This window comes from Cyrtonyx montezumae, unplaced genomic scaffold (genome assembly GCF_038088225.1).
Source record: "Cyrtonyx montezumae isolate F1298 unplaced genomic scaffold, pur_monq_1.0 scaffold_11, whole genome shotgun sequence".
NCBI classification, from domain to species: domain Eukaryota; kingdom Metazoa; phylum Chordata; class Aves; order Galliformes; family Odontophoridae; genus Cyrtonyx; species Cyrtonyx montezumae.
In genome coordinates, this window is record NW_027071837.1 from 16,084,299 (window position 1) to 16,112,207 (window position 27,909).

Here is a 27,909-nt window from a genome sequence, read left to right on the forward strand (position 1 = left end):
AGGGCAGATAGACCCAGGTGATCCTGAAGGTCCCTTCCAAGCCATCAATCATTTGGTAATTCTATGACTGCCAAACGGCATTGTGAGGCCCTGGGCTGCGTCTAAGTTAAACTTCTTTAGCTTCAAAACCAAAGCATGTCAGCTCTGCAGATTCACACTCTGATGTAAAGCACAGTTTGAGCTCTCCACATGCTGTCTCATTCATCACTAGTCTAGGGAACGGCTGCCTTTGCCAGCTCTGGAAGACTGGTTATCTTCCTACTCTGTGGTTTATTAATGATTTATTTTTGAGATAACAAGCCTTTCTGTTCGTATTTCTCATTCTGTGAACAGTGCTCCTATTGCCAAAGTGTCCAAGTGTCTCCTGAGAATGTGAGAAGTCAAATCTGCAAATGCAAGTTTGCTGTCATATAGAGGAGGTGGCAGAAATTTCTGCAAAATCGGTTGAAAACCAGTCCCCTGGTTCCAAACTTAACAAAGGTGGTGGGCAGGCAGTGCAATTTTGTAAGCGAAGCCTCCCTAAAAAACCAGGCTATAAGAATCAGTGGTTGTAAGAACATTCTCTCATTTATGCATTTACAGTCAGCAAACATTTTGCTGGTTTGCTTCTTCGTGTAAAAGAATTAATGTGTGATTTACTAGAGGGAAGCTAAGTTGAAGAAAAGGATTTTTATGTAAGTGCAGAAGGTGCTTAGTCCCCCATTCGTTTGTATCTGTGAAGGGATTAAATCCCATCATCTCCATCCCACTGCTGTCAGCCTGGTGTGCCGTGTTGGGTAAGAGGTGCACTGCTGCAGACCCAGGGAGGGCTCTGGCTGTCGAGGCAGATGCTCACAATGAAATTCAGTAAGTAAAGGGAATTCCATTGGAAAATAATCTTGCCTTGACCAGGTCTGAAACATGATTAGAGCTTATATCCTTGGCATTATGGAGAGCTGGATGTCTGAGTACTGGGGAGTCTGAAGTTAAGTTAGAAAACAACGAACATCTTGAGGAAAAATTATTTGCAATTATTAAAATTGTTCAGAACCATTTTTTCTTAAAATTCTTACAATTCTAAAGACCGTTCATAGGTGTTTTTTTTTTAATGTGTGTTTTTAAACTAATGGCAAATAAGAGCATAAAATTTAGTGTTTGTTTTAATACGTGAAAAGCAACTGGTTGCATAACTATCAAGTTACGAAACCTATATTTTTGTCCTTTGCATCCTGAACATCTGTGGCCTATATTTAATTGCGGTTTTCATCTTCAATTTGAAGAAACAATGTTTAGCCTGAAGACAAAAGTGATCTGTATGGTGAGATCTGCTAAACTGTGCAGTCAAGCTTTGCTTGGTAACAAAAAAAGGCATTTTTATGTGCGTTCTAATTTAGAAGTTGTATTCATTTGATAGTTTAAATACAGCTAAGAATACTCTGGTGTTCTGAACAATCTGAAGAATGGAAGTATTCAGGACAGAGGGACTGCAGCTTAAGAGGAACAGGTGCATGGGTACAGAAATGTGGGGCCATATTGTGCTATCAATTTTTAAGCAGAGATCCATACTGATTCCAACTGGGAGTTGTTCTGCTGAAATATTGATGGAAGGATATGATACGGCCCATGGGCAGGAAAGAACAAAGGGAGGAAAGTAAAGCAAGCCAGTGCCAGCAGAGAAAATAATCTGAAACGTGGGAGCAAAAGGAATGCGTAACTTTGGGAACAACATTCCTCCAATATCCAGAGAATGATGTGGAAGGAAGGTTATATGTAGACTGGCAAAGGGACACATCTCATCACCTTTGCTACAGCACTGCACAGAGCCAGACCGCTTCAGCTCAGATTTGTAGCTGCAATCTGAATTTTGCAGTTGGTCCATAGGTTTGACTAGATGAGGTTTCTCTTTCAGCCAACTTCCAGTTTTCAAGACTTGTAATTCAGATCCAAATGCTGATCTGCGTTTGTGACTCAGAAATCTCTAACTGGCAACCATATTATAGAGGAAAAAGATTCTGCCTTCATGTAGAAATAGGAAGGTGAGGTTGGAAGGGTGTGTTACTGTCTCTTACAAGGTTGGGAGTCAAAATCTTCTGCAACATTTGCTTCCACTTCATTGTAGCTGTTAAAACATATTGGTGTTCATTTAACATCTAACATTCTGAGCTGGAAATCAAGATGTCTGCAAACGTATCCCGATGAAATCGAGGCAAGTTACCCAGTTCTGCTTTTAAAACAAATCTGTTGTTTGAAGTAAATCTTAGATGGGGTTCCCAGGTGCAACCTTGAGTGGATGCCTTGTGGTGTAATTACAGTCTGCTCCAGATACACTATGATTTATTGCCATGGGAATACGGAATTCTAAATCCCTGGTTTCTACCTGCACATTATGAAATAAGAGTAGGTCTGCCTTTCTTAGGACAGGCCATTTTGCAATAACCAATTGTTCTTCCCCGTGGTATCGACCAAGCTGGTGTCTCAGCTCACTGAAGCGAAGATGGAACTATTTATTTCCATCTACTATTAAGACAGAGCTTCTATAACATTCCTGTCAGAGATACGGTGAGTATGTGTGTCTCAGTTCCCTAACGCACTGCCATTCATCTTCTCATGTTTAAAAAGGGCACTAAGAAGGAACTAACGAAACATAAAATGTCAATAATACAGATATGCTCATGGCAGCCAGCAATTCTCCTGTTTAAAAAGAATGTTCCAAGATGTAGATTTCGTTGTTCTCTGAAACAGGGAAGACATTTAAAGAGCATCTCTGGATGAGTTTGAGTAAGTTTGTTCTGTGAATCGCTTGAAAAGAAAAGCGACTCTCCCAACGTATTGCAACTAATTGTTCCCAGCACTTCAGCCTCATACACTAACTGAAAATGCAGAGGAAGCAACACAGTATTGGATGAACCTGTTTCAGAACGTTGGCTCGGACCACAAAGCAAGTAATTAACAAGCTGAATGAAGCATTTAAGCCCACGCCTTATCATTTATGTAACTAACCTTTGAGTTTTGGACGCACTGGCATGCTGCAGTGAAGCCTACACAGTGTTTCTTTTATGTGTGTGTATTAAGCAAATGGGAAATGCATACCCTGCCATTTGTTTTTCACATTTTCAGCGCTTATCAGAGTTCTCTGCCTGAGTGATCTTATATTGCAAAAATGTACGCCTCTCGGCCCTTTTTGCTGCAGTGCAGCGCCAATCCAGATGAGTTTCGGCCTTGTTATGTGTGGGGGAGGATGTAGTCTACTTTTCAGGGTGCTCGTTAAAAGCATGATTAGTGGCACCAGACAATAATTAAATGAATGCCACTTTCCCCTGAAGAACAAAAAGAAGGGCAGGGGATGGTGCAAACCCCTCGCTTCTGGGGCAGCCTTCCCCAGCAGCTTTGGAAACAGAACAAGGAGCGCTGCAAGCAGAGGTCACTGGTTGAGAGGTCTGAAAAGAAGGCACTTCTGACCTTCTAACATAGCTGTTTTTCCCATCCTGAGAAATGTTGACTGCTTATGACAACATCAGCTTCCTACAGAGCATCTAGTATTTAACAGTGGAGCATAGCATCACCTCTGCTCTCAGGGAATGAGTCATTTTGCTTACTAATTCCCCTGCTTTCGTCTCTTCCTCCTGTTCTTTCCCCCACCACTTTATAACCAGACTTATTTGGAACCCTTGTAAGACAAACACCGTTTCTCCTTGGCGGGAGGGAAATAAAACAGCATACTTAACATGGTTATATAACACACTGCTACTCATGCCTAAAATGAGGTCATTTTGATTAATATATTTATCTGGTGTGCAGCTGTAACAGGCGATATAATAGTGGTTAAAAGCACTGTTTTATTTATCCCCTTTGCAGTGCAGGATTCACTTTTTGTAACTAATATCCCCAGTCTGGATGGCAGCTGTTTGATAGTTAATATGTTAATGGGTGCCCTCGGGCCATATCCTAGCCTTCCAAACCTTGGAAAATCTTCGTAACACAGAAAGACAACTTCCTTTCTCTCTTCTTTTCTCTCTAAGAAACAATGTGAGAATTCCGCACTCATTATATTTATTAAGAAATAATCCAGTAAAGTGCATAGAAGCAGGGAAGAAAATGTGGGAGAAATGAAGGAGCTATGAGCTGTCAGGGCCATAGAAGAGTTCAGCTCTGTGTGATAAAAATGGTGCACATAACATGTGAGACTCCTTCAGGGCAACAGTGTTGCTGGATGATGGAGATAGATGGCAAAAAGAGCAGAGGGGAGCGATGAAGGCAGCGACATGGGCTGGGAGAAAAGCTGAGCAGTGTGCTGCCAGTGGCTCTAGCATCATCAGTGGGAATCGCAGAGCGGGTAGGATTTGCTTTTGGAATACAAGCAGATGTATTTTTCTTTGGAGATGTGAACTGCTGTTCTTCAAAGTTGTGACGCATCCGGTTCTATTTCGGTTTGATGACTCCTAACCAGACACATTAGGAGCTGCTGCTCAGAAGCCAGCATTAAAAACACTGTGTTTTTCTCTTCCCTTCTTTCTGGCAAAAAGCTCATTATTCAAGTGCTTTCTCTAACCTCTAGTTACCCTGGTTGCATAACTGGAAAGCAGCATCCCACCATGCACTTCTGCGACCCAGTTGTGCCTTTCCAGGAGTGAGTTTATGAGTTATGAAAGGTGTGTCTGCCAAATTGCTACAGAAACATTTACTCTACTGACCCTGATTTCCCAAATATTATATAGCCAGCGTTTACTCAGGAGTGAAAAACATCATCGAGCATAAAGAAAATTAATTCAGCTATGCTGCAAGTGCTTCTGTATGTTCTTTAGCCTTGGTGAAGCTTGGGCTTCTCATTGATTAAAAAAAAAAAAAAAAAACTTGCAGAAATGGTTTTTAAATCGTGAATGCTTCAGTAATCCTTCAAAACGAACTTCAGATGGTACGTTCAGTACTAATAGTCACAGTGCAAATCACTGAGTCATCCGTGGAAGAGACTGAATGCTAATTGCTTTGTTGAACAAGCTCACAGTTGAAATGGTGATGTTCCGAATTCAGATTTTCTCGACTGTCTGCAGACCTGCTAAAATCCTTTCACATTATTGTGCCACTATTACCACATTTCCTATGCGTGCTAAAGCCTCCAAGCGGATGAAGCTGAACATCTCATCAAACGCAAAGGGAAAACCATTTATTACTGGTATTACTTTTACAGAATCTTCCTGCAGCTCGTAGAAAAGACAAAAAGTGCCACATGTTCTTTTCTTTTTTTCCTTTTTCATCACATCATACAGCGTAAGTCAGTTACATAAATAAAGTCACTTACATAAATAGCTTAATTCTCCTTTCATGTATGGAGTTATAAGTCAAGAGCAGATGTACTGCGAGAGAAGATGCTATGCTGGCACAAAGCTGCTCAGGCTGTCACTTTTCCCTTCACAACCTGAAAGCCATCCATCAGAAAAGGTAATCTGTTCGGTGTTTGGCAGCTGAGGGCTACACGTAGCAAACCCTGCTCTTCGATGGTGCTCTGGTTCTCAGGTAGTTCATTTTTGGCATCAATAAGAGGTTTGCTGAGCAGCTAGTTAAAATACAGCTGGGGAAGAAGGCCTGGTGACAGCACTGCCCGCGAGGAAGCACTGTTTCGTCTGTACTACTCTGTGATTTCTGGAATTCTGGAGTGGCTGTTGATAGAAAATTTGCTGGGTTTGAAAACAACACAGATTTAAGAACGACAGTGGCAACAAAGCTCAGCCCCACAGCCCTTCACAAACGAAGCTTCTGCTCTTCCTCCGTGCACACCAAGATGGCGGCGCACACCAAGATGGCGGCGGGCAGCGTGCCTCACGTCTGGAGACGGGAACACCACAGTGCTTTAACAGCCTTACAGAGAACCGCAGCGCATCGATAGATGCCTCAGGACTCCGTGACTCTCTGTTATGAGAACTAAAAGTGCAGTACAGCTCAATGCCAGAGCAGGGGCAGAGCAGCCAGGCACTGCATTGGGCCCAGCCCTGGTCCCGGCCCGGCCATCATGGCCGTGTGTGAGCGAGGGCCGACGGAGGGCAGACCTTGACCAGGAACTGCTTTACACCATAGAGATTATGTTTGCCCCTTTTTTTATGATCATTTTACCGTGAAACAATATGAAATCGACTTCAGAATGCTTCAGGAGTCCATTCATAGATATCTTCTAAAGCGTGCCAGAGTCGGGAAATATATTCGCTACCGATTTTTTTCTGCTTTAGACCACAACTAAAAGCCACACTCAATGAGGACTTTCAGAATTAAGACCGAGAACCAAAATTTACCCACTATTTTCCCAAGCAAAACTTCAGCTTTGGCTGTTTTCTAATGGAAAAGTGCTTCAACCAAAATACTTCCCTGCTCAGATTCGTATTTTTATTATAGAAAACTGCAGCCCTGACATAATTAGCTGTTGGCTTACTAAATACAGCCTTCAGGCTGTGCCCCGGATTCTAAAATAAATGCAGGACCTGAGCAAGCTTATGTAAGAGAGCAGCAAAGCAGTCTCTGGTGCTATAGGTGACGGGATTGGAGCACAGCCACTGCATGCAGCTTGCTTCGCTGACAAGGTGAAGGAGCAGCCCGTAATCTCTAAAAGCTGAAGTTTGGTGACTCTTCCATGTTTTCAGTATGATAAAGTGTGGAACTGCTCCCTCACTGTTGGGTTTATGAATAAAAGTCCTCTTCTCCAGCTTTTTGTGTAAGCTGAAGACTTCAAAAGTGCTATGGAACTTCGAGCTGAGGGGGTCCTTACTGAACATCATGTTCTCATGGTTTCAAGGGCCCAGCTTAACAAGCAGCTAGGGCTCACTCTTCCTGGCTGCACATGGAAGGCAGCCTGGCTATTGTTTCCAATCACAGAGGCAACTCCCTACAGCAAACAGCACAGGAGGCAGCAAAGCACACAGTGCTGGAAGCCAGGCTCAGAGCTTCCCATTGCCCTTACTCTCCTACAGCGAAGAGGGAAAGTGCTCTGAGGGGTCCCTTCCAAAGGCTGAGCTTTGGGCAGCTGCCATCCTTCCTGCAGGCTCCTTCCCTCACATCGTGGCTGTACGATCTAGGCTGTGATCTTTGTTCCTCTTTCTAAGACACTTACAAAAGCAGCTCACGTGGCACAGTGGTTCACACCTGACATTCCTCATTATGCAAGCCAAAGAATAAAGAACACAAAACTTTTAATCAGCAAACAACGCTTCACACAGACTTTGTTGGTACAACACAATTGTAAGTACATCTACAAACAAATACAGGATCTTTGGACTATGATTTGTTTTTAATATTTTATATGACAATGTGAACAAATCTGGAAAAAAAAATGAAGTACTTCAACCTTACGTCGAGGTAGCTGAACAGCACTCTGTTCAGTGATATGAGAGTTTCATTTCAAGTTCGTTACAGTGCACAAAAAAAGATGTTTTACAAACAAATGGAAGATACAGGTCCACAAAGAGCTTTTTATTTAGAATGGCTTGAGAGAGATATTTCCGGCACTCTTATAACCACATAGCTTGATGGAATTAAATTGGTCAAGTATACGGTGCCAAATTAAGACATCTTATACAGATAGTCTGTTCCTCCCCATTTTTGTACTTCTCCATCCCCCACTGGGGAATTACAGAAGCTAGTACATTGGTTTTGCTACACTTCTGCTCTGTAAACCTTTGTTCTGCAAATTTAAAGATTGAAAGGTGCATATGCTTATATTTATAAAATATATGGCTGTGACTCTCTTAAAAAGCTCAAGAATGGCAATAACAGAATACAGGCACTTCTATGTGAGGGTTACTTTAGACCTTAGGAAACACCACCCTTGGTAAGCACTCCACATGACACCTGGATGATTAAGTCAACATAATAGCTCCATTTTTTAATTACTGTTATTTGTAGTATTACCCATCATTTTAGCCCTGACAAAGCAGATTCATTCTTGTACCCAGATCACATTTATTTAACAAAGCATCCCAGAACAGTGACTTTGCTTAACAACCACCTTGCTGCAGCTCTAAGACATGCAGCTGCTTTGGACTAAGCCCCAGACCACATCTTAAGGATGTACCACACCACTTACAAGTCAGGCTGGGAAGCTAACAACACGAGCTCAGCCCGTTTCGCTTTCACCTAACACAGGACAGCAGAGCACTGCTCTAAGTGCATACAGATCTAGTGGGGGCTGGTACGCATAAGAAAACTGCAGTAATTGACATTTATTTTTTACAAGTAGGCTTGTGAATGTGTTCTCCATTCCTAAGCACTGCATTTCAGTACAGCTCCTGTCTGTCACTAACTTAAACACCAGCAGAACTTCAGCACCAAGCAGGATTAAACGAGAGACCATCTAAATTAAGACTTCATTTCATAAAGCGTTTTCTACAGTGCAGGTGAAACCAGACCTGGCTGCATACAAATCCCAATGACTTTATTTTAATTAAAATAAGCTTTGGGTGAGGAAATATGTGGTTCAGGTGTTCTGCTCACAAGCAGCCACACAGGAGGGAAGCACACGTCATCCATGTGACACGACAGCTTGTCTCTTATTGCTAACGCTCATGGAAGAGATCAGCACAAAGTTAAAAAAAGAAAGAGGACTGTACAACTAACACTGCTCTAGCATCAACTGGAACTGCAGCCAATTCGATTGCATTGCACCAATTTATCATTTAACTATTTACACTAATCAACTACATCCTACAGCTGTGTTGGACTCGCTGTCAGACAGCACAGTGTAACTAGATAATCCAGCTGTGCCTCAGGTGTACTGCCAGAGCTCTGCATGCCAAGACAACGGCTGTTCTCAGAGAAGCAGCTCCTACACAAGGCAGCCTAAGTCAGTGTTACTACAGGAGTCTGTCTACACATGGGAAAATGAGAATTGGTGCAATATCCTCCAGAAAACTTGTTAGTTTAATTAGAAGCTATACATGTGCAGAGAAAAATGGAAAAGATACAGCCTCTGCTATTTCATGCATTTTGTTAAATATTCCATCTACAGAAATGTGAAGATATCTTGAATGAATAAAGCATATCTCACAAATGCAATCCTGACCCTTCCAGGAGGTCTCCAGCTGCCTGGATGGCTCACCACCATACCCAGCAGAACAGCACTGCTTTGGATCATTCTATTATCAGCTTCACTCTCCATCACAGAGGAAAAACAGAGACTGATCACATTCCCATAAATTGAATAATTTCTGATTTTAGTAATCCTAACTCACCGACCTAGAGTCAAAGGAAATGACCTTCCCTGAAGGTAGTAGCAGGAAGCCTATGCATTACTTTGGGCTTCACGACAAAAGTGTCATCACTACTTGCACCACAGAGGAAACGTAAATCCAAGAAGCACTTCTTCCTTTTTTTTCCTTTGTTAATAAAAGCAAGAGTGGTTGAAATAGAACAGGTGCCTAGAACACAACGAAGCATCAGTAAAATGCCAGCCCCAGTTAGATGCAACCAATGCAGTTCTTATAGCTGAAGGTTTTTGAGTCCGCTCAGTTGTTTATTTATGTCTGTAACAAATGCTGCATTTACAACTTCATGTCAATTAATACAAAAATCACCCACAGCATGGTGTAGCTAAAAGTTGTGTTTGTAAAGCTCATTACTGAAACCACCATGTCGAGCCACTGAAGGCTAAGGCTACTCCTTGTCCAGCTTTTACTGGGTAGGCTTGCATTCTCTAGGAAACTTGTTTCAGAATCTTTTTTTCCTCTGAAGGAGTGCTTGAACTACCCACTAACCTAGGATGTGTGGCCACGGAGCAGTCCCAGTCTGAACTTCTTGATGGAGTCATTTTGCTGTGTGCTCACAGGTCACCTGTGTGCACTGCAGGCAGTAGCTCGTGTTTCCAAGCCGCACCAAATGCTCTGGGGGTTCAAAACACAGTGCATGTACATGCAGATTCCTGCTTAGGAAATTCTGGCAGCTTTACTCAAGTCTAATAAAGAAAGACAATGTTCACTCACAGAATCAAGGATTCTTTCCATGGCAATTTCTGAATCAACAAAATAATGAGTATGAAGAAGACATGCAGGAAAAGAACAACAAGATCAATGAGAAAACAGTATGAAATAGATATTAGATCTTTTTCTCACAGATGCAAGGAATTAAGTGCTAGCTTTCTATAGGAGCAATGTGGACTCCTCATATTATGCATAATACATAATGGTTTAAGGAAGAATTGCATTTAATGCAGTTTCATTTCCAAACAAGTAGGAACTGCTTTTGATTTATGAATTCAAATGTCATAGCGGGTCTCAGCCACCATACAGTTGTTGTTCAGAGCATGTATTCTATATGTTGTTCATAGAGAAGCATGGAAAGCACCACCTACAGAAGATGCCAGAAGCAGTGCAGCAATCTAGCAGTATGGAAAGGAGCTGTAGCATTTCTAGAGCAGCTAATTGCAAACACGGGATACATATCCATTTGCATAACAAAGCTGAAATGTGTTTGTCTTCCATCCTTCCTTTGGTACCCTTATGGGAAAGTCCTATAGAATTTAACAAGAGGGGGAATAAAAGATATGATGGGAACAAAACAGTACAGAAATTTCTCTCAACGCATATTCCTGATGAAAGAATGAAAAATGGGAAAACACCACACATGGAAAACTGACACTAAGCTCTACTGCATTGTTCCATAAAGGCATGGAATGGCCAACTGGTGCTATCCTGGGTTGAAATAACAATGAAAATCGTAGCATTCCACAACAGTTTGGCTTTTTTGTTCTTTTTTTCCTTTGAAAGTCAAAGTTGGCCCCAAAGAGGACCACCTCCAGAAACTGGGAGGCAGAAAGCAGTAGAAGGGGCAAAAAAAAAATTAACTGTTGATTTAAACAAAGCAAAAAAGCAAACCCACAAACAACTCAACACATTAACATTAGTCTCATCTTTGCCTTGCTTTTACCTGCTCCATAGCTAGAAGCAATCATCCAAAAATTCACTTGTTGCTAATAGTAGTTAATTCCTAAGAAAAACGCTACCCCATCTCTGCTAAGAGGAACGTAGCAGCTGGGCAGAGATTTGAAGCTAACAGAAACCTGAAGATTAGGGTGAAATAAATAGCATTTATTACAATATATTCCTTCTGATGTGGTACAAACTCTCCTGTTAGTCCTACAGTTCAAAATAACCCCCCCTCCATCCACATACACACACTCCAAAACCAACTCCCAGACACTCCAGAAGTGAAGCTAATCTCAACAGCGACCAGAAGTTGATATAAAAAAATAAAAAATTCTGTCAATCTACAATGGAACACCAATACTTCCAGTTTTGTTTTTAGGAGGCTGAGCCATCTGTCAGCAAATCCCCACTGGCATCAACTGAACCATGCCTTGACTTAGCCAAGCACTTCAACACCCGCGCTCACGGTTAAGGATGCGCTTGGCTGCACTGTGCTATCTGAGCCCTAGTTACAAGCAGTGTCAAGCTCCAAAAACTGTGCATGAGCTCTCAGTCTGTGTACTCAAAGACATCACGGCAGGCTGTTTTGGGAGAAAAAAGACCTTCTTAGGCTACAGTAGGACTGGGGACAACTAGAAAAACATTCCAAGTATTTGAACAGAAATAGCTGAAAAATGATCAAAGCAGTCCTTTGTGCACTGCTAAAATCATCATCCCCCCCCCCCCCCCAAGTTGTACATACAGGATAAAAACACTATAAATAGAGCAGCTCACTTTCCTATAGAAGATGAACACATAAATAACACACATTTTGAAACAAAAAAATCGTAGTGCAAAAATAAATTATCAAACGGAAGTCATGAACATTGTTATACACAATGCTATATAAAACCTGAACCATTTGGAGAAGACCTCGCAGTTCACTGAAATAATGCATCAACATTATTAAGTCAGCTTCACATTAAACTGCACAGTTCACCCTTCACCCACTACAAAAAAAAATAAATTAAAAAAACCTCTTAAGCTTTTTAAAAGGTTTATGGCAAACGATCACTTTCTGCTCTATCACATTTGTTATTAATTTAGCAGTGCAGTAATTGAATAATCATCTCAGAAACTGAGTTCCAAATGGAAACTATTAAAGTATCCATAAACATCCCTTGCTCCTTTTCACTTTTTTTCTTTGAAATTCAGGCTGGAAACATCCTGACACAAATCTGTAAGACATTATTGCAGTTAGATGAAGTTACAAGAGACACTCTACAGTCAAGTACTGTGGGAGACTTCGTAGCTCTCCTTCTCACCGTCACCGTGATCTGGTACGAGACATGAACGTAAGGACACGTCTGATGCCATTCAAGCGGTCTTTGAGGGATTTCATGGCAAGGAAAGGGAGCTGGGCTCTGTTCTCAAGCGGAAGCACAGCTAGGACCCACCAGCACCAGGCTGGCCCATTAGGGTTAGCCTGCAGTAATGGGAAAGAAGAGGTTGGAATACAAGCACATGGTCAGGGCTTAGCCTGACAGATTTTCTCTGAAAGCACAGCACCTTGCTAGCAGACTAGAAGGGAGGGTACCCTATTACTAACCTCATAGCTTCTGAGTGCAGCTTGTTTTGAAACAGAAAGTACAGCCCAGCTGCACTTCTGCTAAAAGCAAGTTTGCAGGATAGGGTTTCTTCCTTAACTCAGTATTGATCCAGTTCTCTGGGATACCTGCGTCCTTCCTTTGTACTCTATGATACCTGTTTATATTTAACTTCTGTTGTTACATTCTGTTCTTTCAGGATCCCTGTAATTTGCAGTCCTTGAACAAGAGTAATGAGTTTCCTTTCCTATTTTCTCTTACTCACTTAATTGGGGAAGTAGAGTAGGCAAAAAGGCATTTCCATCTCCTAGGATTAATTGTGTGGGTTAAATATTCTCAGGAAGTTACTGACATTAAGTATGAGCTTTCTGTTCACAACAGTGCTACTACTGGTACATGGCAACATAACCCAAATACTTTGCTTATGCAGGATAAGTGACAAGTACTCTCATTTTCACCACAGAAGACAATGCTTCCCAGCTATCCTTGCTATCTGTGTGTCTAATAGTTACGTAAGCCACTGATTCTAGATACCTGTGGGTCAGGATCCTTAGCTGGCATTGGACCAAAGTGACTGAGAATTCGACTCTTGAGTGCTTGCTTGAGTGAATTAAACCACATATATGCCTGATCGTAGACTGAATCATGGAGAACAAGCAGTGCAGCATAGTCTTGTCCTTGTACCTGAAATGAGTAAAGATGGGGGGAGGTTACTGTTACTACGACCTGCCTGCCAGAGAGGGCACGTTCATTTTCAGGGTTTTCTGGGGTGAGCAGAGACAAAGGAAAAGAGCAAAAATTACCAAGGGAATTTTAGGTTAAATCATGAATGCTAGCTCTTCTTACTCTTCCCTAAAAACATATTATTCGTTACTTCACTTTTCATCTCATGTTCCAAAGCAAAGGCACACATCTGCAGGATTGCTATGTGAAACGTTTTTTCATAAGCATCGTGCAACACAGAACAAAAGATTATGAAAACAGCTCAAGTTCATTTAGCACCTCCTCTATTACAGAACTATGACATCTCCCAGCTTTAGCCATGAGCAGTTAGTAAATACCACAGAATTGTGGAACAGTTTCTACTAAACCAAAGACGTTAACGAAAAATATGAGCTCAGAATTCAGATGTCAGTTTAAATACTGCTGCACTCACCTTTTGATCCTCGATGTACTCGATATCTGCTGTGTTGTAGCCATCACGCTGGCTGTGCTGTATCACCTTAAATCTCCTCTTGCCAATGCTGTCTACAACAGAGCGACCATCAGCAAAGAATTCAACATTTCTTATCTCCAGAATACAGCCATAATCTGCAAACCTATTTAAATCAGAACAAAAGCAAGTAAACAAGTCTTACTCTCTCCACCTTCAGCTCCAAAGAACTCACAGCCAGTGCCCACCACAAAGATTTACCACTGTCAGCTCATTTCTATTGTTACAGTACTGATCTGCAATAGCTCAAATTATTCAACAATTGTTTTCTAAACTATCAGGAATATTCAGGCTGTCTGATCTGATTAACACTAACTACATGCTTTGGAACACAGACTGCTCCCTATGGAAGTTACACAGCTCAGAAACACACCTCCTCTGTAACTCCAGCAAGGTCAGACATTTTCTATAGAACAAGTGCAATTAACAATATTAGAATCACAGAACGACCATAAAAGCTATAAATAAAAGCTTCCCTGCATTTTCAACAGATGACACAGTGAAGATAGGGATTTTGTGTATGTCATACTTTCTATGTTGTATATACCTTGTGGGTACACTCACTACAACAAAAGGGATGAAAGCTGAATGTAGATATTAAGGTCCAAGCTCCTAAAGACTGCCTGCAATGGCTTAATGCAAATAGCCAGCCCTAAGGAAGGTCCTGCTCTACACTGAAGACAGAAGAGTATCCCAGTGGTTTAGCTATTTTCCCAGTTTTTAAAATACACACCCCACACCATACCTCACTGCAGTTTAAATTTGACTGTGTGTGACAAAGCACTACACAGATTTCAGAACAGTAGAAAACACACTTCCTTTCTGTGTATTTTAATACGTCTGAGGCTCAACTTCATGCAAGAACCCACTAGCTCCATGTGCTCCAAGAGGAACAGGCAGCTGCATTAGGCAGAATCCATCCACTCAGAAGACCAACTTCAGTTTTCTCCATCTCTTTAACTGGCAGAGAAACTTTCTCTACCAAAGAACTATCAGAGACGACCACAGCACAAACCCTTCTGCATCTCTCTCCAAAAATCCTTGCTCCGGACTGAATGGGGTAGACCAGATGGTCCAAGCATGCTGCTCACTCACCCCTTCACAGGGTCACTAATGCACATCCCAAATTGTTTGGTACCAGTCTCCATGCACCTTCGAATCATCAGGCGATAACAGGGCTCAAAGATGTGCAAAGGACATGGGACCGTAGGATAAGCCATTGTGCACACAAATATAGGAACATTCTTATTTAGGCTGCAAGAAAGCACAAACCAGATGACATTTTACCAAAACATTGACAAGGTATAAAACACATCCATTTTATGCAAAAATGTTCTTTAGAATTTTCCCTACTCAGTAACTTCCAACCCTCAGCCTGTGAGACTGCTCCCCACCCACTGCCTTGCTCTGTGGCTTTCATGGAGGGACACAAAGAGCAACCACACTGCTTTACAGCTTGTCTGTACAGCAACATCCCAGATTTCTTCTTCTTTTTATTGTTTAACACAGTGCACTTTGAGGAAGCATAAAAACCAGATGATTTCACCAGGGCCCCATTCTCTTTAACTCGTTGATATGAAGGATGAAGCTCTGTTACCAGCATCTACTGGGTGGCACCCAGCCCACGGCAGCAGCAGGACCCAGATGCTGGCAGCTCCCTCCCAGCCCAAGCCACTGTGTGGTCTCAGTTTGTGTCCTGCAGCAGCAGGAGCCATTCATTAGCTAACAGCAGTCATATCAGAAGAAGATTTTAAGGAAATGGATTACATACTTGGAAAGCTCTGCTATTTCCTCTTCATAAATCTTTCTTCTTTCAGTGAGTTCCTCCGGAAGATATCTAGCTATTAACTCCTCCATTAGCACTGTTTTGCAGTATTTCCTCATAGCCAAGCACTGCAGCAAGAAACAAACAAAAAAAACCCACATGCAGTTACAGATAGTGTCTCTCATTTCAAAATATGCACACGGCACTCATTTGATAGCTCCATTTTCTTATGCCTGCAGTACATCAAAACCTTTTAAGCTCATACCACAACTGGAGTTGTTATTGAACTACTCCTGACACTAGGGGCATTATCTCCAATAACCTGAAGACCCTCCCTTCCCAGGCTTCCCAAGTACAGGACTGGCCATAATGCCTGAACATCTGAGCTCTGCACGTCACACGAAGACATCTGAAGTCATCTTAAGTATGTAAAACTCAATTTCGAGTTTGGAGGGTTTCCTGAAGGTGCTCCTTGATCCTATCCAGAGCTCCTGAATTTATGCTGAGAACATCCGAGCTTCATTACCTCCGAGAGCCCTTCTTTGCACAGGGGACATTTGGGGTTGTGATCCAGGCATCTCTCAAGACATTTGAGACAGAAGGTGTGTCCACAAGGCGTGGTGACAGGTTCATAGAAGAGCCTGGATTTGGGAAATCCAAAAACAAGAAGACAACAATATCGTGTACCAAAGCAATAAAAAAAGATGTTACCAAAAAAAGCTGCATTTATCCACTAATTCAGCTACTGACTGCTCCAGAGATAAAGTTGTTCCTTGTTTTTCATTTCTTCATCCAACTCTTGTCTTTATTCAGCTTACAGTGTTACTGCTGCCTAATGTGAAAGGCAGCCCCTGAGCTCAGATTTCAGAGCTTGGGATGTCTGAAGCTCCAGAACCAGGCTCCGTTGTATTCAATACAAGTAATGAACAGAAAAAGAAGCTGGACCATCCACTTTGTCTAATGAAATTGAGCAACACTTACACAACTGGTGGTGTGGAACCCACGTGGTTACTTGGATGTGCAGAGCAAAGCACAAAACAGCTATTTTGCAGCAGTAGGCCACATAAGTGATTACAAAAAAAAAAAGATTATTACCAACTCTAATCTGGATTGGGAAAGCAGTTCTGTTGGAATAGGCAGCTTTTAACCTTTAAACTGCTTGTCTGGAAGAGCAATTGTATTAAGTTCACATTTCAGCTAGATGGATATTTCAGCCTAGGAGGCCAGGATTTTAAAACAGCTCGGTGTCTAACCTGCTCATCTCAAGCACCTCTCTGTGACACGCTTTCACACAGATTTTTTGCTTATTACTGTTATGCAATATTGCAAAGCGAGGTTGCCTGGACAGCATCTCTGAGAGATGTAAATACTTTTGAGTTCTCTTTTTTTTTATTTAAATACAAAGCATTCCAAGCTAGAAAGGCAATTGTTTGGCATATATTTCACAGCATATTGTCTAAGCATTGTAGGGTCTCAAATTAGTACTCTTCTAATTTATCAAGTTCAGGAAAGCAGCAAACTAAGTTCCATTATACAGGTGGACATTATAAATGTATAAACCCACATTTATTAGTATCCTTAGCAAGATGACTTATACACATAACTAGCTCCTTACAAGGCTGCCACAGCCACCTTATTAATGTCATTAGTTACTGTAAATAGTGACACTTGAACAAAAGAACACAAAGTACCATCCAAAATGCCACACCTACTACTGCAAACGGACTGCACGGTTGAAAACCCTTGTTGGCTGCTTCATGATCAGAAACCTCACTGCACTATGCTATTGTTTGAACTATAAACAATGTCAGACCCTGCACTGTTCAGTGAGCACTGGTTTGTGTATGTAATTATTTAGTAGCTGTTACTGGGTCTGAAGACAATCAATTCCTGTTGAGACGTGTGATCCTGCTCTGCCCCCACCAGCAGCTTTCTACTTAACAGCAGAAAACAAGCATCCATTTCTGTGAGCAATGCTTCCTCACTTCTCCCTGCGTTGCTTTGAGCATTACTTATCCTCTGCTTGCTCCTGGAGCCAATGCAGACCGATAACGTTTGGGCCGCTCCACCAGACAAGTAGGCTAATAGCAGCTCCCCGTGAGCAGGTCAGTGGGTTACTGGGTAATTAGTCCAAAGCGTCTCTGGATCTAAATCCCTCAAATACTCTTGAAGAACGTGGCAGGAAATAATTATGACCTATGTGCATTAATAGGATGATGAGAAACTAGTGACAGACCGCCCTCATTGTTACAGTGCTACGGAGCTGCTGCCCTCTGGACATGGGGCCCTGTGTGTGCACTGACAGACACAGACACAGCAGTGCTCGAGCTCAGTGCTTTAAGGAGTGCATGGCAGTCTGCCTGTTTCTGATTTAACAGAGGACAAGGAATTAATTTCATTAAGAGCATCTGAAAAGCATTTTGTGGACATGATCCTAAACACATGCCCATGAGAAGCAGCTCAGACCCACTGTGTGGCTTTCTGTGAGAGGAAAGTTCTGCTCTTAGCAGCACCAGTGTTTTGACAGCTGTGTACACTTTGGGAGCACATTTCAGCTGTGGGCAGATGGAGGGAGAAGGGCACATCTGATTTATCCCAAGCAGAAACAAATCTTTGCAGATTCTCCTTTCAAAGTTGTTTCCTTGGAACAAAAGGAGGGAATCCTCTCTACCAGCAGACAGTGAAGCACAGCAGAGCCTCGTTTGCCCAGTCACAGCCCTTCAGAAAAACACCCACAAAGAGGCCACCTGCTTTTCAAATAATATGGTGCAAGATGAATCATAAACTGCTGGTAAAACTGAGGCAAACAGGAGTGACACAATGCAGAAATCAAGACCCTTGTGAAACATCTTCTCTATTTCCTTCTAGAAGTCACTAACAAAACCCTATTTTTACTTTTTTTTAATAAAGCAAAGCCATCAGTAAAATAGATGACAACTCAGGAGTTCTGTTTGCTTTTAAATCACATCATTGCTGTCTGAAGAGATCACGAGACTCAGTAACAGAGGAATTCAACATCTCTTTCACAAGAGGGAAGACATGCTCCTAAGACCCACCTGTTGTGACAGCAAGAATATTTTACATGCAAACCTGGTGTGTTCGTAATATTCATTAGCTATTTCATGCACTATGTGACATCATTACATGACTATAAATGCCAGAGGAGAAATCTGTGGCTGTGTGCACTGCACCAGTGGATGGGTGTGTGTAACTGGTGGGAGGAGGAAATCTGACACTTCCATTAATGTGCTCAACCCTCACCATGACCTCATGTCCCTCCCACTGCTACCTGGAGCAGCCCAACCGTTAACCTCTGGTTCTGAACACCATGGTGAAGAAATACATTACCAGAAAAATAATTCTAATAAAAACTGGTTTCAGGCACTATAAACTCAGGACATCCACAGGGAAATAATGGATACCTCATACACAAGGAGCAATCCAGATCTGATGGATCCACAGATTCAAATGGAGTATGTTGCCCAGTGCTACTTCCCTTAGTGTCGACTGTATCTAGCAACAACAATAAGAAGACACATTACTATATGCTTGGACCCTGCTACAAAAGCATAACCAGCCCACGTAACTACAATCACCAGCCTGCATTTAAACATCGACGTGCAAGCTGCTGAACCACTGAGCACCACTGCAGTACTTCCTGCACACAGCATCACATCCGGCTCCGGAGCAAATAAGCCACCTGTCCTTAACTGCACTGACACTATGCCAACTTACAGAGCACTGAATTTAGTGCTGCATTATCATCAAAACACTCTGTGCCAGAAGTCCAACAGAGGAATAAGTTTTTCTGCCCCATCACTGTAAATACATCCCATGTGATGAAAAAAGGCTGCACCTCAGGTGTTCCTGCAAACAGAACTCATGCTTTTAAACTTTTTAACTGATCCAGAAGGTTGCAAAAGCACACATGGCATTAATGTTACTTACAAGATCCAGAGTTCTGCCAGCAAACAAGCACCTGGCCCCCCTAGCTTTTTAAACTAACAGTCGCTTCTACGAGAAGTGTTCCACATGATGCCCTGATTAAACTAACGAGAAGGCATCAAAAATGAACTGCAATCTGGATACTCTTCCTCAGCTTTGATGGAAGCAAAGATTCCACTGACGGTACCTCAGTTCCACATACCTTTCTTCAGGAGCTTGCAAGGCACCTCCATGCTCCTCGCCTCCTCTGAGCAGCCCTTCCTTTTCAGGAGGCCACGCTTCTCTGACACGAGGAAGGCGGGCTCTGGCACAGAGGTGGGCTGGTTCTCCTCCTCTGAGCAGTCCTTTCTACTCTCCGTGATTTGTATAGACTTTCTTAAACTGACAGAAGTAGTTAGGTTTGGTTCCTCTTGAATGGGAAAACCCTTCTTCTGCTCCACGTTTACCTGCTCAAACAGAGGGCGGACATTAGAACATCCATCTTCATCCATGTGGTAAGGAAAAAACACACAAACCTGTCGAGCCCTTCATGCTGTGGCTCACCAGAAAGGACTTTGTAGCTCAGGAACAGCAGTTTGAGAATTGCTCTGTAAGGGCATGACTTTAATATCACGTGGATGCAGACAACACCCGCCCTCTGGTGCCACTCAGCACTTTAAGCCCTCACGTGTGGCTTTATCACTTGCTCTTGGAACTCAATTGAGGCAGATATCTGTCTGAGTCTCAGGTTTAATACATTGCTAAGTAACAATAAATACTGTTTATACCGTAAGGGTGGTGCCAACCATCAAAACGACCAGAACTATATGAGTTTTATTCTAAGGAAGCAGTATCAACACCAAACTGACATGAGGAAACACAACGCTTTGTTCTGTAAAGCAAAATGCCTTTAGCAGAGGATCAAACCACTGCTGCTGCTCCTGGTGTGGCACAGAGCAGCCACGGGACATCACCTATCTGCCTGTCACATCCACTCCCCACATGAACCCGAAAGCAGATACTGCAGTGACATTTAACATGCAGAAAGATAAGTGAGCTGTCCCTCAAAAGGCTGACTTTGTGACAGGGTCCTGTGGGAGGATCTCCTCCCAGAACAGCCCTTCTAGAAGGCACTGCTTATCTTCCTCGAGCTCAGCAAGGCTCAACAAAACCCACCATTTGTTTCCAAGGACCAGTGAAATTTTCTCCTACAGGTATGGTATAGGCAGATCCTATCCCCAAAGCTCAAGTTTTAATGAAGGAAAAGCAGTCCTTACCCAAACCCACAAACTTAAACCTCTCCAGCTGTTCTCAGCACTCTAGCTGTGAGAACAAACTTGTAGAGCAGCGTAAAATACCTTAGCTAGCACACAATGGTCTCAGTGCATAGAACCTGAACACAAAATGATTTTTTTTCCTGACATACAATTACAGTTGTTCAAGCCAAAACCGTAAATTTGGGCATTGAGGCCTTGAAGGGCAACCCAACCCACATGGCAGAGGCCCTGCTCTCCTGCCAGCTGCATGGATGGGCTGCAGTCAGCTCAACACCCACATACAGTTTGTAAAATAATCAGTTCAAGAGACTTCAGCAGGTCCACATTGCTTTCTATGCCCTGTAAGGCAGTAAGTGAGAAAACACATCATCCCATCTCCCAGAGATAAAAGGGCTCCCCACGTGAACACAGAACACACAGCAAAAAGAAGAACCACACAGCAGACTCATTCATTACCTTGAGCAACCTCTGCAGGGCATGGCTGGCGCCTCCAGATCCCACTGAACTTAGGAGGTTCCCCTTTAATCTAGAGTGATGTGACAACAGCTGCAGGATATCGGGTAAGTGTTCCTGAGCATTTCCCGGGATGAGTGAAAACAAACTAAGTAGAAGCTGTGATATAAAACAGAATACTTCACTGCTTAGTTCCTTCCTTGCAACCCTTACATGACAAAGCAAGTAAAGGAGTAGCTGACAGAAATACCCTTTTTGGTTTTTTGAAACCCTTTTAAACAGCCCTTTAGATGGGAATGAGAGAAAAAGGGCAAAGCTGGTGCAGTGCAGGCCCCACAGACAAAGACATTCTGGGAGCTCAGTGAGCCCAGAAATCAGGGACCACCCTCTGGTTCCACACACCTTGGTCCTCTGGCTCAGAGCCCACCACAAGTCCCAAGCATGGTGTTTTTGTTGGTTTTGATTTATTTTGTTCTGCACATCAGAAACTTCCAGCAGAGTTTAAGGTGCACAGAAAACACTCATCTCACAGGTTTCATCCACGTGCACTTACACTGTACCAATAACACTAAGTTGGAACTACTTCCAGTTCATTTATATGAGGGTATAGAAGCACGGGCAGCAGAAAAATGCCATTCCTTCGTTCACCATCAGAAAACGGGTGAGCCTGCACCGAGCAGCAGCTTGCTGCCACATCTCAGGTGATCATCAAAGAAACAGACGGTGGGAAACCCACACACCTCGAAAAACAAACCTCAGCACAGTGCTGAGGTGGTCCTACCACAGTCTGAGGACAGCTCCCATCCCACACCACGGACAGGCAGCCGGCAGGGGCCGAACATCACAGCTGCACCCAAAGAATCTGGTAAAAAGCAGTATGTCACTGTTATGCAAACAGCCTTGGAAAAGGCCCAGGAGGACATTGCATCATGGATGAACCCTGTCTGATGAGTGCACAAGTCATTCTGTTGGCTGTAAGCAGCCGGGCTTTTCTCAGATCCCCACTGCTTGAAACTGGGTGCCTCAGACAAAGCTGTTTGGGGTCTGAATTTAGAAACACATCTGTTTGTTCTGCTCTTCTTGCTCTAACACACAGCAACTCTCCCAGCATGACTACAAAAACAAATCGTGATAAAATGACAGTGAAAGTTGGCATGGAACACACTGCAGGGGGAAAAAAAAGTCCTATCAAACCCCAAAACATGACCAAAAAAAATCACAGGACATGGAACCCTAAGCAAAGTGAGATAAAACCACTTTAAACTGCACCGTAGCCATCCCAGCTTATATCCCCAGCTACTTCCATAAAGCAGTGCTTCACTGCAGGAGTGCCACAGAGCTTTCAGAGCTTCCCAAGTCACAGCACTCTGAGCACAAAGCTGGGTGCACTGCTGTGAAAGAACACGCAGAGCAACGAAGCCAGAACAATTACGTTTTTATTATCACAGGCTATCGCTGCTGTGGTGCAAAGCCTTTCAGCTGCACCAACGAAAGAGATCAACTGTCAAGCATCCATCCATGGTAGTAGTGCTATTACCCAAGAGGTGGGCAACGCAGCACCAGCAGACTGTACAAAACCCCTTTAAGAACGCACACGGCAGCTTTGGCTGCGACTGAAGAAAGGCTCCCAGCAGATCTGCTTTCTTGGTTTTAGCATTAATAATTAGCAGCAACCCTTACAAACTATTTTAAAGCAGCTCTTTGCTGAGTGCTTCCCTCCCTGCTGCGGTCATAGTGTAGCTGTGGCAGAGGAGAGCAGCTGCTCCCAGCAGAGCACTCAGGGCGCTGCGTGTTGGCTCAGCATCCCCAGCCCCACGCAATGCTCTGTACCAACTCCCCCTTGCTCACTGAAATTTGATAAACTGCAGAAGTCTGTGGGTGCTGATTATTAGCAATTTACCTTTACTTCAAGTTTGCTGCTGCAAACACTGTAACTGTTCCTACACAGTATCTCTCTGCTTAGTTCCCATACTCTTGCTACCTCCCTATCTTCAAGGAAGGGCCCAAGACACGAGCAGCAGCCAGGACACCCCTCCCCACAACTCTCTGCAGTAATGAGGGGAAAGGAAGGAGAAAACACCCTTACTCTCTATGATAGATCACAGAAAACAACAGTTTGGATGATTTGGGGACTGTACCTTCTGAGCCTCAGACTTGGCTGTCTTGTTCCCAGTGTCCAGAGCAAGGCAGAACAGAAACTCTCTTAAAGCTTCTTCTGTTTTCCCTAGATTAGCCAATGCCTGGCCTTTCCTTAAGTGACCCTGCAATGAAACACAGCCATCGTTACAACCTTTGTTCCTTCTGTTGTGAGGATAAGAAACAAGAACAAGATTGAGTGACAGATCTTCCAAAGAAGAGTCAAGCAGGGAGAGCTCAGTGACACAGCCCCTCAGCCCATGACACCACCAGTGCCCATGTTTTACAGCACAACCATGAGGCCCTACACCTGAGAGCCCTAGCAGGAGAGCTGTGGTGTTCTCTGGCAGATACAATTCCCACAGCCCCTGAACCCATCTGCTCTTGCAAAAATCTTCACATTGAAATCTTAACAAGTGATGACTTCCTTCTATCAAGACAGAAGCACAGCACTCAGTTTCTAGAGACAGACTCGAGATCGCTGTGGGTTATAAACAGCAGTGCCAGCTCCCCCTGCAGAAATACTGCTCTTCCTTCACCTCACAGAGCTCCAGGACATCACAGCTCAGTGCCTGTGAGCTACGGGAGCACCTGAGCAGCTCTGAGCAAGGAATGGTTCTCTATCCAGGGCAGCACCGAGGTCTGTGAGCACAGTACGCCGGGGCTCAGGACTCACTTTCAGCCAGTAGGGCTGCAGCCTGCATGCTGTCTCGGCATCGTGCAGGGCATCCTCACAAGCCTTCAGAGTCGAGTTAATCTGGGACCGGTTGCTGTATAGCAAGTGGTCATTGGGAGCTGCAGGGAACAGAAAAGTTGGTCGATTAACCCAGTTTAAAAACAGTTACGCAAGCTTTATTCCTTAGAACCTTATTTTTAAACACACGTCGCGCCTCCCAAATCATCCAGGAACCCAACATAAGCGGTCCCGAAATAACTCCGTAGTAAACGAAATACGGAAACCCCTTTTGTGCAACTCCAGCGGAACGGCGGCGGCGCATTACATAACCGCGGGCACATTGCATAAACCAACACCGGGCGGGGGGACCCCGGAGCCGTAAAGCCTTAACCGCGCAACTTTAGGAGCGGACAGCGGCCGCACGGGGCGGGACCCCGCGGCACCGCGCAGAGGGAGGCGGCCGCGCCCGGAGCTCCGCGCCGCGAGCCCTGCATCCCGTCCCACCCCGCCGAGGAGCGCGGCGCCGGGGAGCCCCGGGGGGCGGCGGCCCCGCTCCCGCCCTGCGGTTACACAACGGCGCCCGGGGGGGTGGGGGGGGGGGAACGGGGGGCGGCCGGGCCGCGGGCTGCCGCCTTACGCAACCGCCGCTCTCCTGACCCAGTTCCGCTCCGGGCCGGAGCTGCCCCCGCCGCCCGCCCGCCCCGGGACCCGGCATCCTCGGGCGTTACCTAAGCTGAGCGCCTCGTCGTACTTCTGCAGGGCGGCGTGCAGCTTCTTCTCCCGGTACAGCAGGTTCCCCTCGTGGCGGAGCTGCGAGGCCCGCACCTGGCGCGGGAACCACTTTCCCAGCAGGTTGCTGAGGATGACGTTGACCCGCGGCAGCCGCCCGCCGCCCTCCTCGCGGCACAGCACGCAGCGCGCCGCGGCCGCGCGGTCCCTCTCCAGGCACTTTTTGCAGAAGGTGTGTCCGCACGGCAGCGACACGGGCTCGAAGAGGAAGCCCTGGCACTTGCGGCAGCGGCAGCCGTCCCAGTCCCCCCAGTCCCGGGGCTGCGGGGCGCCGCTCCCGGCGGGCAGCCCCTCCTTCAGCCGCACGCCCCGCGCCAGGCACTCCACCAGCTTCTCCAGCTGCTCGGCGCGCAGCTGCCGCTGCCGGGACGCGAGCTGGTACAGCGGCAGCGCCTCGTGCAGCCGCCCGCCGAACGCCAGCGCGTCGGCCCGCCCCAGCAGCGCCCGCCACTCGGGGCAGCGGCTGCCGCTCGCCGCCTCCGAGTTCTGCGCCTGCAGCGGCTCCGGGCGGGAGCCCATGGCGGGCGGAGCCCTCAGCGCGATCGGGGCGGGCGGCCGGGCCGCGCGTGCTGTGGCGCCGCGGGCGCGGCGCGGCCCCGCCGGCCCATGCTGCTGCCGCCCCGCGCCGGGAGCGCCCCGGCCCGCCGCCGCTTATATAAAGGCGGGCACGTGACGCGGCGCGCCCGCGCTCATTGGGCAGCTCCCGCAGGTTGTTACAAAACCGCCTGGTTTTGTAACCGCCGCCGACGGCCCGGCCCGGTCCGGCGACGGGGGCCGCGCCCCGCGGCTCCTCCGTGCGCCGCGGCCGCCGTCCCGCGTCGGGCGGTCCGTCCCCGCCTCGCCCCGGGCTCCGCCCGCGCTCCTCAGGTGCCCCCGGCGCTGCCGGAGCCGCGGTTCGTCGCTCTCTCGACGGGAGCCCGCAGCTTTCGCACCGCCAGCCGGCACGGCGCTCGGGCGGGGGAGGGATGACGGCCCCGTGCGCCCGTCTGCCCGCGCTGCTCGGATGCTTTTTGCACCTGCCGAAAACTGGGCTTCCCTCCCTTGGGTATAGCTATACATACGCACGCGTTTCTCTATACACAAAGTTCCCCGGCTAGTCCTTCGAATAAACAAAGGAAAAGGTTGGTTGAATAACTGCTGGCGTCAGTCGTTCCTCCCGCTCCCGGCTCGGCCCGGCCTGTCAGCACAGCCCAGACTGGCACCGGGCGGTTCCGGGAACGGGCCGCTGGACTGCCCGCGGTTGGGGTGGAGCGACGCTGCAGGACAACCAGCAGGAGCTGGCGCGCAGCGGCAGGCGTTTTCCCCAGCAAAGTGATGCTACCCGCACACAGACAGCTTGCGTTGCGACTTCCATGCGAGAAAGCCTGGTGTTATAAAAGAACAAAAGGAAGAATGTTTACTCGAGGTCGACAGTCGTCTCTATTGCAAAACGACCGTCTCGGCAGCCCCTCTGTGTGTTATTTTATAACCATTGTCCTGAAAACCACTATGAGTCAAAGCCTATTCAAGCGAGGGAAAGTGACATAACCGCTGGTTACCAGTAGCGATGCGATGACAATCTCTATCGGGGATATGCCAACAGTATTTACATAGTTACATAGCAGACACTTAAAGAGATAAGAGCCGTGCTAGAAGGGGAGGTTTGCTAGCAGCGCACGAATTCAGGATGGGGAATGGAAATAGATTATCATCGACAATGTAATCAGATTTGTGCTCTGAAAGGAAGTTCCATGGCTTCTATTTACAGCACACGACAACGCCCGACAGTCACTAACTTAACAGTACCTTAAAGCCAAGGTACTGCTTTACTTCTCACAAGCACGACTGCGTACCTCACTCCGACAGCCAGCTCAGCTCAGCTCTGCACAGACTGCCCCAGCAAAGACAGCTGCATGTGCTGAAGGCACACAGTCAGCCTGGGCATGCTTTGTTTTGTTGTATGTTACGTTCCTATGCTCACATGCGTAGACATCCATGGATTTGGAACAGCAGTGGGGTGTGAAGTTGCTTGACGAGAAAACAGAAAAAGAAGAGGAAAGCAAACCTCTATCCACCTGCATTGCTTGTGAGATTGAGAGCTGATTTACCCTTCACTTAAGAAGAAGTTACAGCTAGGAGGTGACTCACTCTGCAAAAGCACATCGCCTTTCTATGATTTTTCTACAAAGGGAGGTTTAATTTCTTCCTTTAATGACGATGAGCACAATACTGGTTTTCTTCCAGCAGTTAATGGCTGGTGTAACAGGGTAAGAGCATTACTACATTCTTCAGCCCTCTTCTGGAGCTAAAATCTGCACCTCACTCTGAGACCTCCTAACTGATGGCTGACAAGTGATGAGCTTGACAAGAGCTCGGGATGCCCATGGTGAGCATCCCATTCAAACTGAATCTTTCCCTGTGTGCTAAGGAATGTGGGATTCACACCGCGTCCCTGAAGCGTAACCGAACCCGGTAGGATCAGTTCTGCTCAGACATACCCAGAGCTTTAGAAGGTTGTTTTTATTCTGCAACGAAATGACAAGGCTCCCATGAGAAGTTCAGTGGAATTCAAATTCCAGAGCATTTTGGTACCAAAACAAGAAGATATTTCATCGTCGAACAAATATTTACTACATAATTCACCAACTGGAAGTTTATTTTATCAGAACAGAGGGACTGCCCACCAGCCACCCCCACCAGCCATCCTGGTGAAAAGATAACCTGTCAGTCTAACACTTTGTGCTGATGTAATTCCAGTAAAAAGATGAACAAACATCACAAAGCAAAACTAAAAATCCAACACCAAATTAGTGCAATCCACAGTCCTCTTGAAGCTGTAGGGGCTAGTTTGTTTTTATTTGCTTTGGTGTGAGCTACATAGAGCACTTAAGGCATGTGAATCAAACTGGGAAGTTGATGAGTGGCCTACAAAGACTGCAAACAGAACATGTGGCTTTTGAGCAGTTCAGAGTCGTGACTGACATGTTCCTGTGACACTACAGGACACTTCATGTATAGGTTTGAGAGGCTTTCAAGATTGCGACTGTTTAGCTGTCTGTATGTTGGTATGGACTGCTATCAAAGAAGCCTCCTCTTAAAAAGCAGGGCAATAATATCTTATGGCTGCTGTGATTGGTAAAATCCAAGAGCCATGCCATCCTTTCCTACAGAAACACCGGTGGAAGTGTGAAAGCTTTCCCGAATCCACAGTGCTACATTCAGTAGATTTTTTTC

At 45.3% G+C, this 27,909-nt stretch overlaps 1 protein-coding gene across 2 annotated transcripts; it reads right to left on the reverse strand.

The window, feature by feature from the left end:
- Positions 1 to 9,794: 9,794 nt before the first annotated feature.
- LONRF3 (LON peptidase N-terminal domain and ring finger 3) lies at positions 9,795 to 25,215 on the reverse strand. Of its 2 annotated transcripts, XM_065729699.1 has the most exons (13): positions 24,636 to 25,215; positions 23,908 to 24,026; positions 23,234 to 23,356; positions 21,099 to 21,254; positions 19,589 to 19,832; positions 18,864 to 18,954; positions 15,968 to 16,082; positions 15,448 to 15,569; positions 14,772 to 14,930; positions 13,620 to 13,782; positions 12,998 to 13,147; positions 12,182 to 12,342; positions 9,795 to 9,907 (listed from the first exon to the last, which is right to left on the reverse strand). In XM_065729699.1, exons 1-12 carry the CDS (start codon positions 25,213 to 25,215, stop codon positions 12,184 to 12,186), a joined length of 2,181 nt encoding a protein of 726 aa, XP_065585771.1. In that variant the 3' UTR covers positions 9,795 to 9,907; positions 12,182 to 12,183. The 2 variants fall into 2 exon arrangements, with proteins under 2 accessions (XP_065585771.1, XP_065585770.1); XM_065729698.1 differs by lacking the exon at positions 9,795 to 9,907 and having other exon boundaries at positions 11,897 to 12,342.
- Positions 25,216 to 27,909: the final 2,694 nt, after the last annotated feature.